This window comes from Nanorana parkeri, unplaced genomic scaffold (assembly GCF_000935625.1).
Source record: "Nanorana parkeri isolate BGI_ZX_2015 unplaced genomic scaffold, ASM93562v1 scaffold423, whole genome shotgun sequence".
Classification (NCBI taxonomy): Eukaryota; Metazoa; Chordata; class Amphibia; order Anura; family Dicroglossidae; genus Nanorana; species Nanorana parkeri.
In genome coordinates, this window is record NW_017306691.1 from 337922 (window position 1) to 353945 (window position 16024).

At 39.5% G+C, this 16024-nt stretch overlaps 1 protein-coding gene across 5 annotated transcripts in view; it reads left to right on the forward strand.

Annotated features, from left to right (window-relative positions):
- MLPH (melanophilin) overlaps positions 1–16024 on the forward strand; it is a 53256-nt gene that overhangs the window by 9301 nt on the left and 27931 nt on the right. For 2 of the 5 annotated variants that reach the window (XR_001941417.1, XM_018559940.1), the window contains exons 3-9: positions 6987–7208; positions 10728–10864; positions 12246–12284; positions 12936–13027; positions 13811–13936; positions 14112–14313; positions 15593–15819. Coding sequence is in view for 4 of the 5 variants with exons in the window: in XM_018559940.1 (XP_018415442.1) it covers positions 6987–7208; positions 10728–10864; positions 12246–12284; positions 12936–13027; positions 13811–13936; positions 14112–14313; positions 15593–15819 (1045 nt within the window). In the remaining variant the exon portion in view is untranslated. The remainder of the gene's footprint in view (positions 1–6986; positions 7209–10727; positions 10865–12245; positions 12285–12935; positions 13028–13810; positions 13937–14111; positions 14314–15592; positions 15820–16024) is intronic. The other 3 variants (XM_018559941.1, XM_018559942.1, XM_018559943.1) reach the window with 2 other exon arrangements.

The following is a 16024-nucleotide window of genomic DNA, read 5'->3' on the forward strand; positions in this document are numbered from 1 at the left end:
TTATGCCACTCCTATCTTCTGCATTGCAGAGTGTGACATTATTATCCTTCCGGCAAAATTCCTGGGTAATGCAGAGCTGTTTGAATTTAATGAGAATGCACTCCTGATGAGATTTGGACTGCGTCTTCATGTGGAATTTGGGCTGCTTTGCATTCCCTAGGATCTCATTGGAAGGAGTGTGATGTCATCACACCGAGGAACTACAGGCAAAAGAAGGGGGTAATGTAATTATATAATATAACTCTATTTTTACAGGTACCTTTTTTCAGTACGAGTCAGCAATTTATCACAGGGAGGGTGGTCTGACCTAGTAAGCAGACCATGCGTTTTACTGCAAGGTCCTCATTAAAGGGTGACCTCTGTTCATACTCTTTTTCTGTGGCTTAATAGGAACCAGTGTGAGTTACTAAAACATCATGTACTGCAAGGGCTTTTGAGTGAGGACAGTGCAGGTATATTTCCCTGCTGTATGGTATGTTGGCTCTCAGACATACCATAAGCACAATTTTTCCACCTGTCATTAAAATCAATCTTATGAATATTAATTTCTGCTGTCGTTTCTGCAGTGAAAGCGTGAAAATTATCCATTTGCACCAAGCAAAATATTAGTATACAGATGGCATTCTTTAGGGCTAATGTTTTTTTTTTTTTTTTTAACCTTCTTAGGGTCCCCCTTAAAATTCCTACTAGGCCTAAAGGGTCTGATATGAATTGCCAGGGGAACCGCACGCTATTTTTTTTTTTTTTACATAGGGGGTCCTCCCTAACATTTCTAACAGACCTAAAGGGTCTGTTATTAATTGTCGGGGAACCGCACGCAGTTTTTTTTAATTATTATTATTTCTGAGGACTGTTTAACACTTTAGTGTATTCTGTAACACCTGTCAGATTCTTTGTTTACATTTGGGATGCAAATTGGAATGTCAGCAAAGAATCAGAGAGCTGCTACAGAATAACACACAGCTCTCAGCTTTTTTCTTTGTTTACATTTTGTAACAACATTCTGATACTTTGTTTACATTCGGGATAAGAGTCTAGAATGTCAACAAAGAGCAAAGAAGCCAAAGAGCCTTAAATGACACACAGCCCTCCCGCTTCTTTCCTTTATTCCGCATGAAATTTGGATGTATCCGAATTTCGATATCAAACATTTGGATATGTTTGGATTTGTTTTTTATGTCATTCAGAAATTCGGATGCATTCAAATGTCCCAATTTACAGAAATTCTAACGAGTTTCAATTCGGAACTAAAGAAATCACACATGTCTACTAATGGTTGAGAACCCATGGACTAGGCCACAGTTGGCCCTAAAGGTCCATTTTTTTAAATTGTTTCACTGAGGCCTCCTCACTGTTGGGAAAGATATGCAAGGCAGGGTGGAATACAATCCAGAGACACACAGGCACTGCCTACACTTAAACAGCTAGTGCTCAAATGTACGAACTAGCAAGGTGGACCTGTGCCCAAACTATATGCAAAAGTATCTACATATTCTGAACTAGCAGTAAAAACACTTTAAACCAAGCCCTCGGCCATCTTGTAGTTTACAGGCATTGTGAAGAAATAATTTTCAGAGTTTACATCAGAACAACTGAAACCACATATCTTTTCATCTTTACTTTCAATGGAGATCAGAATCTTGGCAGACGGCCATCTTTCCAATGTAAACACACAGCAGGTGTTTCTAAGCTGGTTGTGATATTTGAGGAACTTTGAGTACGAATTACTTCACACTAAATACATCTGCAGGGACGGCTTGTTTTAAAGCTCTTATTTCTTAAGAATATTTTAATACTTTAATGTCCATAGTCTGGGCTACAACTCTAACCAAACAGGTCAATACATCACTAAGTACACAGGATAAATTCAGCCTTCATTAAAATCTTCTTAGCCCTGCCCTCCTTAGCCCCCCTAGCCTAGCCGTACTCCAGCACTAGAGAAACTAGGGGTGTGGTCCTTTTCAAGTCCAGCACAGATAAGTGAGTTATAACATGTCTTTTTTTTTGGCAACATTGTGGCCTATTGTATAAGTTTCTAGATATGATCTACTGGATTGTTGCATTGGCACAATGGCCTTGTAACATTGTTTGCAGTCAGACACATTGTGACTTATCTGAAGATCCTAAAGTGATTGAACTGTTCCCGTTGAGGATACAAAGTGTTGAAAGATTCTAACTGCATCATTTGAGCTACATTACAGTGTGAGTGCTTAAGGCTCCTTTCCCAGGGGCTGATTAAGAGGGGATCCATGCAAGCATTACCCCCTGATCAGAGCAATACAGATCGGATGTCACCAGTGTGACATCTGTGTCTGTCTAGTTTTTTTCTCCATCTTGCAATGGAGGAAAAAACTGAGATGACCGGACCCCATGTCAGTCTATGGGGATTCAGATGTAAATGAACAAGTGATCCGGCACGATCAGGTCTTTTCGAAAAGAAACACTGGTCTGTTTGTTTTCCCGGACCTGGCCGGAGTCGGGGCTAAATGGTTATAAACGGATGCCCGTCTGTCTACACACAGCTGCCCATAGACTAGCAATTGGACATCCGATTGGGTCTGCTTGAAAAACTGACAGGCGGACCCAGTCAGACCGCCCGTATGAAAGTGGCCTTACATTACCATCTCTGAATAATGTGCTCATAATGCATGTGAATAGAAGCAATGGTGGCTAACTTTCTTGATACAGGGCGGCCTCAAGTGTGGCACCTGACATCACCAAAGGACCACACATAATATTTAGTGAATGTAATGCTGTCAAAAGCTGTCAAAGACTGCAAACATACAACAGGAGCTGGTTAAAGACTGTGGACATGCTACAAGAGAGGGTTAGAGACTGAGAACATTTTATAAAAGTTGCTTCAGGAGGCAGTCATACACTGGGGACATACTGCTAGAGATCACTGCTATTAAACCAGTTTAGAAATCAGTGCTTCCATTTATGTGTTCTCTTCAGCCCCTTCAAAAATGACTTGTGCCACATTTTTCATATTTCTCTCAGCAAGATCCATTATGAAAGATCAGAGGAAAATCGAAAGAGAAAAAAATGGTTAGCACAGAAAAAGTAAGATAGTGTGAAAGAAATAAACCAACCAATGTAACTGCTATGATATTTTATATTATATTTATTCACTGTCTTAAGTAAGTACTGTCTGCAGTGGCCCAGAGGGTCAAAGGGCCATATGTTGGCACTGGGCCACAGGTTGGGCACCAGGAGACTAAGGTCTGCTGCACTCGGTTTGCTGGCTCCGTCCTCCCCCCACTGCCTCGTATCTCTCCTCGCTGGCTGCTTCAGGATGGAGAAACTAAACTAAACTCAAACTAAACCTGCCGCTCCGTGTAAACAGTGACCCTGAAAGACATGTTGAGACTTGTAGTTCTTGAACATTATCCAAGCCCTTCAAAGGGTTTTTTGATATATGTAATATTTAATACCAACAAGTAATCAGAATGTACAATAACAAAATGCTGGTAATAAAAATTACAAGTTCATGGAGAGAAAGAAGTGCATTCCACAGCTTTCCTTAACTACAAAACTTATCCTACTAACCAAACACTGTAACTACTCCACCCTGCTCAAACCCAAAAAGCAAACAGCTCCTGGTATAAGCTGCAGAGAAGAATGATTCATCATCGGAGAACAATGCCAGCACCAGACTGCTTCCAGAACTGTACCTGAGCACAGTGCGCAGTGTAACAATTTCCAGAATACTGTTACTGTACAGGAGGACATGACATTGTCACTGATGAAGTCATTTTAGACTTGTTACCCGTTGATTTGATTGAACTCATATTGACCATTGTATCTTTTACCATACTTAAAGTTTATGGTGGTTTTATTGAATAACTTGTATACTGTGAGATTCTCACAAATGTGGCAAGTTCATTTTGTGATGAGTCTGGAAAGGAGTATTTTGGCCATGTTTAGCTACAAAGAAGAAGAGACGTTACGATAATGGGAAATGGGAAACAAAACACATGTGCCAGAACTATAAGATTGTAACATTGTTGTTTTTAAATAAAAAATATTTGTATTATTGTCTGCAGCCTTGATGTCATCACCAGCTCTTAATCTATATCTGTCTAAAGGTGGCCATAAACCTTAAAAATATCGTTCGATTTTCGTCCGCGATATGGGTTTTGTCCGTTCATGAGCAAGTTGATGGGAAGTGCACGATCGCAATTACTGTACAACTGGCCGAATTTCATTGAACGGGTAGACTAGGAAACTTTTGTCGAAACAGACGAAAATCGATAGATTAGTGGTGCTTCGCACAGCAAAAACCGCAAGATGAACACTGTACATGTGCAAACGAAAATCTGTTCTTTTGATCGATGAAATTCAGCCAGTTAGTATTGCTGATGTACAATAATAAAAAACTACATTATTCTGTCTATGATGGGATATTTGAAGAAAAATCGGACCAGGGTGCGGTGCCGAGACAAAAAAAAATTGTTCAGTGGTTGTAAGGTGTATGGCCACCTTTATGCAACTTCTGCTGTCTGTATTAAAAGATCAGTGCTTTTCTAGGTTGGTCCACATTCATCCTTCCAATGAGGACCAGCCCAGGTCTCCTATGGTCAGTTTGAACAAAAGAAAGGGTAGCTGAACTCAAGTATAATATGCAGCTTCTTTATTGTAGTGAATTAGGTATTCCAGAAATACATTAGCCACTTGCCGTCCGGAGCAATTTCTTAATTTTTGCACACACATGATAAAATCTGAATTTTTGGCTAGAAAACAGCTTAAAACTAAAAATAATAATATATTTTCTGAAAGCAGAGGCCCTGTAGAATAAAAAAATGCTAGCTGCAATTTTTCATGTTGCACAATATTTGCACAAATGTTTTCTAAACCAATACTTTAGGATAAAAAATCTAAAATTAATTTTCGTGCACAAAAATAAAATATAATACCCAATGTGTTGGTAAAATATAAAATAAATGGAAAACACAAAAAGGATAAAGCGCACTCCTGTGGGGTAGGCAAACTTCAATTAGGTGGCTGTTGTGTGTAGGTGTGCAAAGCTCCTCGCTACAGGGGGAGGACCCTGTCTATTCACAATTACAGATTTAAAAACAAAAAAATCAGGAGCGCAACTACCAAACGTGGTGTGAGTGGATTTGATTTTGCGAAGGGCCCAGTGGATCCATGTAATAAGGAGTGTTGATAGATCTTTGAGTGTGGAATCTGGGTGTCTATGGCAATGTTACAGCAAACAAAAAGGACTTACGGTTAGGAGCTCCCCCGTTGTCTGTGCGACCCCCTCCTTGGACAGATCCTGACTCGAAGAGATGTCCCCGGTGGGGTAAGAGGCTGGTCCAGTCTGGGTGTGCATCCGTATGGCCGCCCACGTTCTCGGCTGGTCGGGCCGAGCCGCGTCGTCAGGAACGGATAAAAAGGGGGAGGAGCTACACGCGGCTGAAGGACGCCGTGCGCCGTGTGTCAGTGTTGGTCATAGGGGTCTAATAATGTCGGGTGTCTCCAGTGGCTACGTGTTTCGAGGGGTTACCTCTTTATCAAGCCTCAAGCTCCTAACCGTAAGTCCTTTTTGTTTGCTGTAACATTGCCATAGACACCCAGATTCCACACTCAAAGATCTATCAACACTCCTTATTACATAGATCCACTGGGCCCTTCGCCAAATCAAATCCACTCACACCACGTTTGGTAGTTGCGCTCCTGATTTATTTTATTTTTTTTGTTGATTTTTTTGTTTTTAAATCTGTAGGTAAAATATAAAAGATGGGTTTGTGTCTGGTAAACAAATACCAAACATATCAGGCCTTACAATTGCGTGTCCCCTGTGAAATGATAAAAAACTACAATCTCCAAAATTGCCCATAGGTGATCCTTTAAAAGCTTTTACCACTTGTTAGCTTAGTGGTAACAGTGATTGATGGCCCTAGAATTATTGCTCTCACTCTGTGGAGATATGTAACATGTGGGGCGCAATCATCATTTTCGCACGTAAGTGCCCCCGACGCATGTTTGCATTTGTTTATGCATGCACATGGTTGTGGGGGACTTTAAAAAAAATTTGTGTTATTTTTTTTCTTTTATGTGAATAAAATGTTTTAAGCTTTTTTTTCCTACCCTTAACTGTATTGCTATCACGTAGGAGGATAACACGCCCCCTATGTGATAGCAAAGAGGACGTGATAGGTCCTCTTTATGGAGACATTGGGGGACTATTAGACAGATCGGGTTTCATCAGCTTCTTTTCAGACCACAACAGCCAGAGAAATGACAGACCAAAACTGGAAGTGATGTAATACACATTGCTTCCAGGTTCAGTATTCGGAGGGGAGATCGGCAGGTGGAAGTGTGCTGATCTGACTCCAATCGAGGTGCAGAGACCTGTCGTGCCGGTCCCAGGCCCGTATGGGGATCAGCGGAGCCCAGGATAGCTGCGGTAGAGGGTGGAGGGGCGCACACCTAACGACTCCATACAAGTGATTGAGCGGCTCTACAGCTGCCTTAACGCTTGTATGTGACGGCCATTGCTGCCTGTAAAAAACGGTACCACACATGCACATAATCATGCATGATTCAGCACATGTTTGATTGAGACGCATAAGAGAAGTATTCTTGATGTTTTTCTGGAGTTCCTAATTCCCTAGAATAAGAAGCTGCATGTTATATTCGAGTGCCACTTTCATTTCTTTTCTTTCCTCTGTCTGTATCTTGGTGTGTTTAAAATATTTACAAAATTATGTTAAAAGTAAACAAAAACAAGCAATTTAGATGTAGGTCTTTATTCTGCAATACCATCTACAAATCTGTCTACAGTATATTTAGATAAAGTCTCACCCATTTTACAATGGCCTTGTGAGACCTTTAAAATACCAGATAATTTCCTTTGGTAGAAGGAAACTTAAATCCTTATAAAATCCATTACTTACTCATGCGACATCCAACCTTTACACATACGTTCCCTGGTATTGTTTGGATTCTGATTAAATTTGTAATCATCTGCATTTTAGGGACCTGAAGTTTAAGCTGGAAAAAGAGAGCAGCAAAAGAGAACTGCTGTCCAATGAAAGTCAACTGAACAACACTCACTGCATACACTGCTTGCAACCCTTCCAGTTCCTCATCAATAGTAAGCGCCAATGCAAAGACTGCCAGTTCTTTGTGTGTAAAAACTGCAGCCGCTACAACAAGAAGGAGCAAGGCTGGGTGTGTGACACCTGTAGGGCTGGAAGGTAAGTGACATATGTGTTGGGTATATTAAGTAATTCATGATTATGATACTGTATATAGATTCTGATTTAAAGTACACTTGTGTTTTGACCCACATAGTTCCTGGTAAAGCTTCACTCAAATACCCCACCCAAGGAGAACATACTCAATTTTCTTTCCCTCTCTGCTGCTGCTCCACTAATTTTTCAGGAGCAGGAGAAGCCACCTGTGACCGCAATGAGATTTGTTCACCCCAAAACTAGTCAGAAAACCCTGTGGTCCCCTCAGTTTGTTGAAATTCGTCACTTCTAGACATGATTAAACCAGCCTACTGAGTAAACATTTGTTTTTTTAAAAGTCTTTAAAGGTCTTCAGTTGCACTGTAACTGTTCTTTTTATGGTTTTATGGCCAACCTTTTAATGTGGAATCATAATGCACTGAGTATCCAGAACACTAATAAGTTATCAATTGACAGATCCCCTAGTAAGTGGATTTCACCTACAATAGATGTCTGGACTGAATTCATAACTTTGGACCTGAGAGGTCTAATTAATAACAAATCTATACAGTATGTAGATGTATCATGAAACACTGGTCGGATACATACCATGCACCCCTGTCTTATGAAGTACAGAGGGCCAAAGACATACATTACCTCTTCTGAGGGAGCCAAACCCCACAGGTATGTCAAATCTGGTATGTATAAAAATCTATGGTTTATCAGATCATAGCATGTGGGTAAAACAAAATACTGTATGTCTGCATTTAGGAGACTGACATTATGGGAGGGCTCTTCAGCTCTCCTGTCTCACACACCTGGGCCATTCAGATTGGGTGGCTGGCTCAGTTACATCCTCTAGAAGGCCCACAAAAAAGCTGCTGCACAAGTCAGCCGGAGATCTCCTTTATCATTAAGAAAAGAACATCTGCCAAGAGACTTGTTCTTAGAACGCCAATGTTGGATCCATTTTATGTTTCACTGCCTGGCCTCTGCTGGACTCATAGAACAAAGGACATGGGTTAAGCAACTTCATTCTTATTCCCTTTTTGTTTTGCTGTTGTATTATTTTTCTCTTGTGCTTGAAATTTTGGTTGAGAGCTGACATAAACACACTGGACTTCCTGTTTTTCACCAAAATAAAGAAGGGTTATAACCACTCCCACACCAGCACAGTAGAAGAGGAGAAATCTCACCAATAGGATTACATCAGCAAATAAAATTTGACAAAGGTGTTTACTTTTTCCAAATCTATTCAAATAAAAAAATAAAAAAAATAAAAAAAAGTTTTGAATGGAGTTGGACTGCTTTTCTTAATGAAGTCTTAACAGTCTATTGCCAGCCATAGTAGGGGCTTATAACTGCAAATAAGCACTGTGCAAGAATGAAATAAGCACTTAAAATGGATTATAGATCTAATCCTGGATAGAGTACAGCAGAGAGGAAAAACAGATGCATACACTGTAATAGCTTAGAAAATGTAATGTTTATTAGTAATTGAGCGTATTAGTATTTTATCCTCATGTCCTGGAAGCTAGCTCAATTCTAGTAGCAATTTAAATATTCCTGCATGTGTCATGGTTAGCGAAAGCTTAACAACATAGGGGTTCATGTAGATCGCCTTTAAAGGGCTGCCCGAACCCCTCCTGCATCATCGTGCAGTCAGCTTACAGAGGGGTTAACAAAGCAACATATACAAGGAAGATTAGCTTTTCATAACCTTAGTTGTGAGATCCTTAGCTATCGCATTCTGTGGACATGTACTGAGGAGTTACAGCCATAATCATACATCATCTTTACTCTTTCCAGTCAACTGGTATTACACTACTAAGATCAATAACCACATAATAACCACAAAAGGCACACCTAGGCTGGGGGAGGTATGGCTGAAATAGGGAGTTTGTCTCATTGTCAGTATAACTTGAGCTGAAGCCTGGAAAATAGGGCAAACCATCACCCTACTGTTCTATGATGTATGGGCCCATAGTGAGTGAACTGTAATTACACAGGCAGCACCACAGTCCACCATCAAAAATACACTAAGAACAGTAGGAATGTGTGGCTAATGTTAACATAATGTGTGGGTGGCTAATAGGCAACATTGTGCAAGTGCATGACTTACGCTAAGTAGTGGATATGCATGCCTAATTCTTTACTGCATGTTTAAAATGGCCAGCTTTTGTAGAAAAAAAACACCAGCAGCTAGCCAGCTTCACCTCTACGGTCCAGCAGCCATGATTTGACCCCATGTGAACTCTCGTATAGTTTGGATAATTCGTAGCTGATTATAACAGCCACCCAGTTCACAGAGTATGTAATCCATTACAGCCTGGAAATATGATACATCTGTTCAGTTAAGAGACTTGGAATGACTTTTGTTGTTTGGACCCCAAGAACTCTGCAAACAGCCTATCCAGTTCTTCCTGTTCTAAAATAAGCAATTCTCATGAATGAATCACATCAAGTATGTAAAAGTTTACCTATGACATAAGGAAGTATAGTTCTGACTTTTCCTCTCACTATTGTTCACCTTAGTCTGCTTTCACACTGAGCAGAGTGTATTTCAGGTGTTTTTTTTTAAGTTTTGACACGAATATACAAGCATTTTAAGGCTTTTTACAACCTTTTCACAACTGTTTTTGCTTTTGTATTAAGCTTCAAACATATTTGTTTTGATCTATGGAAAGCAGTTCTAGAGGAGGAAAGCAGTTCTTCATTTGAAAAAACGTGCCCAAAATTGTACGTGTCATAGGTGCAACCACTGAAGTCTATTGGGCCAAAAGTACCTGCTTACACTAAAAAAAAAAAATGTTTTTGAGTGTAGGGCATAGAGTGTGGGGTGACTGAGCATACAAGTGTGAACAGGAACAAATAGAAAGAATGGGATTCTGCATGTTGAGCAAAGTCAGGCATAGGGAAACAAGCTGGAAAATACTCAAGCGTGAATGGAACTTAAAGCTTATAGCTGTCTTTTTGGGTTAATAGATACACTTCACCAGCAAGTCAGCATAATTTATCTAGCTGTAGGGGTTGTACCTACAGTATGCGGCTTGAGAGTCTATAGTGTTTTTAGGTAAGACTTTTCTGCCTTCTTTTACTTTTTTTGCACAGAATCTGCACTACAAGGTTTTACAGGGTTATTCACAAAAGGGTGAAGAGTTTGGAGAAGGCAGGAGAAGTGAACAATCTAGGACAACATAGCTGAACTGGAAAGTGATCAGAATTGGAGAATTTTTCAAAATCAGCTATTTTGGCCTAGATTGTTCACTCCTCCTGCCTTCTCCAAACTCTTCACCCTTTAGTGAATAACCCTGTAAGTATCTAGAAGGGAAGTTCCTGCTACAATATAAAGAAAGGTACAGAGGCTATGTGCGGTGTAATAAAAGCCTATTTAGTTAGAACCAAAATAACTTCTGTGTCTATAAAACTGCATAATGCTACAGTTTCTGTATGTGTGAACAGACACAGGACACGTTTGTTAATATACTGCAAGTTTTTTTTTTCTGTGAAGCCAATGTTTAAAGGCTGCTGTATATTTTGCAGGATGGTAAAGATAGGGTCCCATGAATGGTATCAGGACCATGTCCGTTCACGCTTCAAACGCTTTGGCAGTGCCAAGGTGATACGTTCATTATATATGAGACAACAGCCTGACGCAAGGGGAGGATCCATGCTGTCAGGTGAGGATGAATTTGTTCTACAAAATGGTTAGTACTTGAAAAGTACAGTCATTGCTCCAGTCTTCCTGTTTTGTTGGATGTTCATACTAATGTAGAGAACAATGTCAGTCGTGCTTTCTGGCACTCTAGCAATAACAGTATCTGCATTTTCCCTATGCAAAAGGTATGAAAGGTAATTAATTCCTCATTCCGATCCCTCAACTCCTTAGAGACTTCTTTGAGTATTGCAAAGCTTTTGTCAACACATTCATATATGATGAATTAATTTAACATAGCTGTTTGACAAGTGTTGCCACTGGCTTACAGATTCATGGTGAATGATGGAGAAATGTGGTGGAGGGACCTCAGCTGAAAATATGGCAGAATATGTGTTTTGTAAATAAGTTATCGGCACTGGAGTGTGGTTTACCATACTTCCACATCACATGACGGTATGGTAAACCACAGGAGGGAAGAGGGAGAGAAGGACTAACAATATTAAAGAGGGAAGAGGGAGGGACTAACAATATTTCCATTTGTAAGCCATATCTCTAGTTTAGTGTAGAAACAGGAGTGATGCAAAAGTAAGAGCCCATCTTGGTTAAATCTCCAGTGTGCCCATTCTGTCCACTTGCCACAAATCCCTTAAAGGATAAGCTTATTTATAAATGAAATGCCTTAATTCTTTTTCTCTGAATTTGCTGTGCTTAACTAGCCATCCCTCCCCAGTGCATACTTACTTTGAAATCATGCCTATGGCCTCCGCTGTTGTTTATGTCTTCAGTGCGCTGGCTGTGCAGTAGCTTGTTGTTTATATCTTCAGTGCAGATCTTCAGTGCGCTGGCTGTGCAGTAGCTTGCCATAAGGTTCTATAAGGCTATCCACCAAGGCACCGAGGCATGACACAACCTGTCTCAGGGCAGTATATGTGTCTCAGGCATGTATGAACTCCAAGTAGCATATTATCTATACTTTTGCCAGCTGAATCTTGGAGAACCAACATGCCACCTTGGCTGGATTCATGCAGGAGGACAGTGTAGGTACACAGAAGAGTTGACCAAAGTGCTTCTTACAATGCCTCTGATTCTGTTTCTATAAGGGGGTCATAAGAATCAGGCTAGTATCTGTTGACTTATTCCTCTGGTGCTGTGGCACTATAACTGGAAGAAGTGGTAATTGTTATTTCTTAGAATAAGTACATGTACATTTATATACATTTACTTTTTTATATAATAATGTAAGAGCCTAGATGTATAATTGTTCAGTATTTCATACTTATGTATTTATGTACAGTTTTAAACACTGTAGTTATAATCATTGGTGCTTTAGCTAAAAGTCATTTTTCTAAACATACTTGACATTTCTATAATGCAAATCTATGTATACATATATCTTTATATAGGTCTTCAGGACAGAGTTTACAGCCTACCAGACATTAACAGTGAGTAATCCTCTGCAGACACCATAATACAGGGGCATTACACAGGGGAATGTGCTGATATTTTGTTAAAACTGTACTTTGCTCTATTAACATCTACCAAAAGCAGTAGAAAAGTGAGAATATTGATGTGTTCAACATACTGTATATTCACTCCAATGACAACTACCTACCATTTTAAGGAGCTTGGTCATTTACACCAAGGATCAGAAGTGTCAACTCATGGGCTACAACAAAGAGAACAGTGCCTTTACCAGAAAATCGATCTTTTGAAAACATGGTTTATAAAAAGGGGATCCACATGAAAGACCCAAGAAGAAAAGCTGTGCAGAGATGCAAGTTAAAATGTTAAAAGCAGCAGTATGTGTACACTTAAAAAGGAAACAGCCATATACTGCATGTGCAGCATTGCATCCAAAAACTTTATTGACCCAAGCGCTTTTGAACAAATGGGCTTATCAGTTCATGTAGACTGTGAAAGTCTGTGCTAGTACGAGAGGATAGATAGATAGATAGATAGATAGATAGATAGATAGATAGATAGATAGATAGATAGATAGATAGATAGTCGCACAGAGTTTATAACTCTGAATATTTCAGTTAACAATTTTGTATACCACCTTTGCTGATATTTTGTTGTTTTGTTTCTGTTAGGAGAATACCTGCGTCAAGCAAGGGCTGGAATGTTTGCAGATGATGATGATGAGGACATAGTGGACAGTGTAGAAGCTCAGCGCTATAGTATGGTAACTACACAGCTATCGCATTCATCATGCCGCGGTTCTGCTCAAAATTATGATTGACAATTTCTTATTGGTGATTAAGCACTGATTTCTAATTCATACAAAATAGATGTTTTGTACATTAGGTTATTAATGAAATTGCAAAGAAAATGATACATTGGTAACTCTACTCTATGGGTCTTTTTGCTCACAAGGAGCATGCCAGGAGATACAGAGGAGCACAAAGTCCAAACTAGCCTGTCTGCCATTCCATCAGTCATTCAAGTGGAGTTTACTTAGGCTTGAGGAACGATGATGGAATTCCAGATATTTGTAATTGGCCACTGTGAATGTGTATGTTATTTATTTCAAAATAAAAGGTTCCCGTTGTAAACAAAAATGTATCAGATCGTTTTGCTTTTGTAAGCGCTGGCCTTTGGTGGGACATGTTTTATTCACAATCATTTATATCGCTGAGAGCTAAAAGCCTCCAAGATGAGACCAAAAACAAAAATGACAGGAAGAGACTCTAGCCATATCCAGTAGTTAGTAAGCTAACTACCATTTTGAAAATTTAGAAAATATTTATGGTAGTAGACAACTTATCAGTCTCTAGAGCAGAGAAAGCTAAAAGTAAAGAATAATAAATAGGGTTACAATTTTCCTTCCTAATTGTTGTGTATTTATATAATAATTGCTGAAAGTTTGCTTAAAGTAATGCATCTCTGTAATTCATGGGCACACAATCAAAATTGTTTTTTTGTATCTTCCAATGACTTCACTTCATGATGCTTTTATCTTCTTAAGATGCGCAAGACCAAGCGCCTGCTCTCTGTGCATCCATATGACTTTGAAAATGACTCTGAGTATTCGGCTCAGTCTCGCAGACAGTCAGTGCAGTTGTCTCCTTCTCTAGATCAAGATGTTTTCCAGGTATTTCTCTGCTTTGGGTCTATCACTGATTAACCTAAATATCTCTTGATTGTTATGCTGGTCAGTAGTTTATATTTTCTTGGATGATTGAATATACACATACACAGTAATCCTCAATGTCTTGGGTGTTGGAAGTCACTGTATTTATGTATTCTGTATTACCTTTGTTGTACAGTCATTCTCTGAGTTTACCAGCTCTGGGAAAGATGTGGCTCGGAAGGAGTCTCTCGTTGCAGAGGCCGAGCTGGCTTCTGTGTTCCACCAGCTACTTCAGGAGCAGGGACAAACTATGGCTAATCCCGAGCAAGAGTTCAGTACCGAAGTCCGTCTGACAGTCAACTCACGACGCCGCAGTCTTGAAAACATCTGGAGGTCAAGTAAGTCACAAAAGACAGCAATCTGATACTTATAATATAAAATAATATAATGTATATCTGAAACTACTTTGCCAAAAGTATTGAGCAATGTAAAAAGGTAGATGAGATAGGACAAAGGATTGTAGTATATTGTTAGAGCTAATTATACTTTCCCGTAGACCTTTGTTGCACCAGGCTTAAATGCCTATTTTAAGAGGCCTGTGTAACAATTGTACAGTTCAAGTGTGTATATTTTTTAGTACAGCATTCCTGAGGGCTATAAGAAAATATGTTATGAGAAATGTTAACTTTGTTTTGATTTATCCAAGTATTTAATGCCCAGATGTCTACCTAGCTTTCAAAAGATAGCTTTGTGTCATACTTGCAGCAATTAGCTAGCATTGTCTTAAAAAGATATCCACTCTCTTACCAAAATCGAAGGATTTACTGAACTACCGGACTGTGGAAAATGTATTTCTTAATTTATTAAATGACACAGGATATAACGTTATGCTGTGCTGTATAATGAATGAAAGTAGATGTAAACTCAATCACTAAAATGTAATATAAACTTTAACAACATAATGTTATTTTAAGTCCTGTTCAACCTTTATAAATATGCAACTTTCATTAAGATAATACCCAGTGATCATGCCAAGAAGTTCATTGCACAGGCACTTCCTGTCATCAGGTTTCCTAATCATGCTCCTGCTTTGTCAAGCTATTATATGCTTCCCTGGTGGAGCCTGCAAGTGAATGTGTCGATACACATTGAGCAAGCATGGCCCACTGTTGTCACTATCAGGAAGACAATCCAGAGCAATGCTGTGCTTCCACATCTGGAAAGAGTGCACGTAGACAGGAAGTGACTGAAAGAGGCTACAAGAGATCAACAGCACTTAAGTGGGAAAAGGGAAGAACAAAAGGTGAAAACAGTATTTAATGAAAAGCAATTAAATTTTTTAATGATACACAGTTCACAAAGCAAGCTAAATGCCTTCTAGTTAAGGTTTATATCTACTACATCCAGTACTGTTGTGGATCTTCATATTGTTGGTAGTTATCTGCTGACAAGATGAACTGAACCAGCTGCTAGCCATAGTGGATGGGTATAAGACTCAACCGGAGTAGATTGTTTGATTTTTATCTATTGTCTTATTTGTCAACAATGAACAAATAATATTCTCTTATTTTGCTTACAATGAACGTTAAATCCCTTATCGGCAGATATTTTCCAATGCAACTGCTATGAATAATGCCTTATTTTTAACCTCTTTCCCTTCCCGCCTTCATTTTCCAGACCTTCCTTCTTTAACAGAATCCCAAGTAAAATGTCCCTTCCCTGAACCCCAACTAACTCGCACCCGCTATCTCCCTAAAGGCAGCCCTTCCCTTGTACCCAAGGGATCGCAGTACTCTGGCGATATGGACACTTCAGATGAAGAGAGGGGCGCCGCTCCCAAAGCACCCCCAAAACGCAGGAGTCGGGCATCTTCTCAAGAAAATGTGCATCATCCAGGCACTCAGGTAATATTTTGACTGAAGAGCTGATTAAATCCATGGCAATCAGCCCTTTAAGATGCAATGCAAGGTCCTAGAACTGATAACATCAGTCTACAATGTGGCCAGACAAAAAATAATTTAATGTAAAACAGGTTAATCTGCGCTTCTGGAGAGAGGTAGTGATTTGTAAACGGAATAAAATTAATTAAAGCTAAATAGATAAAAAATT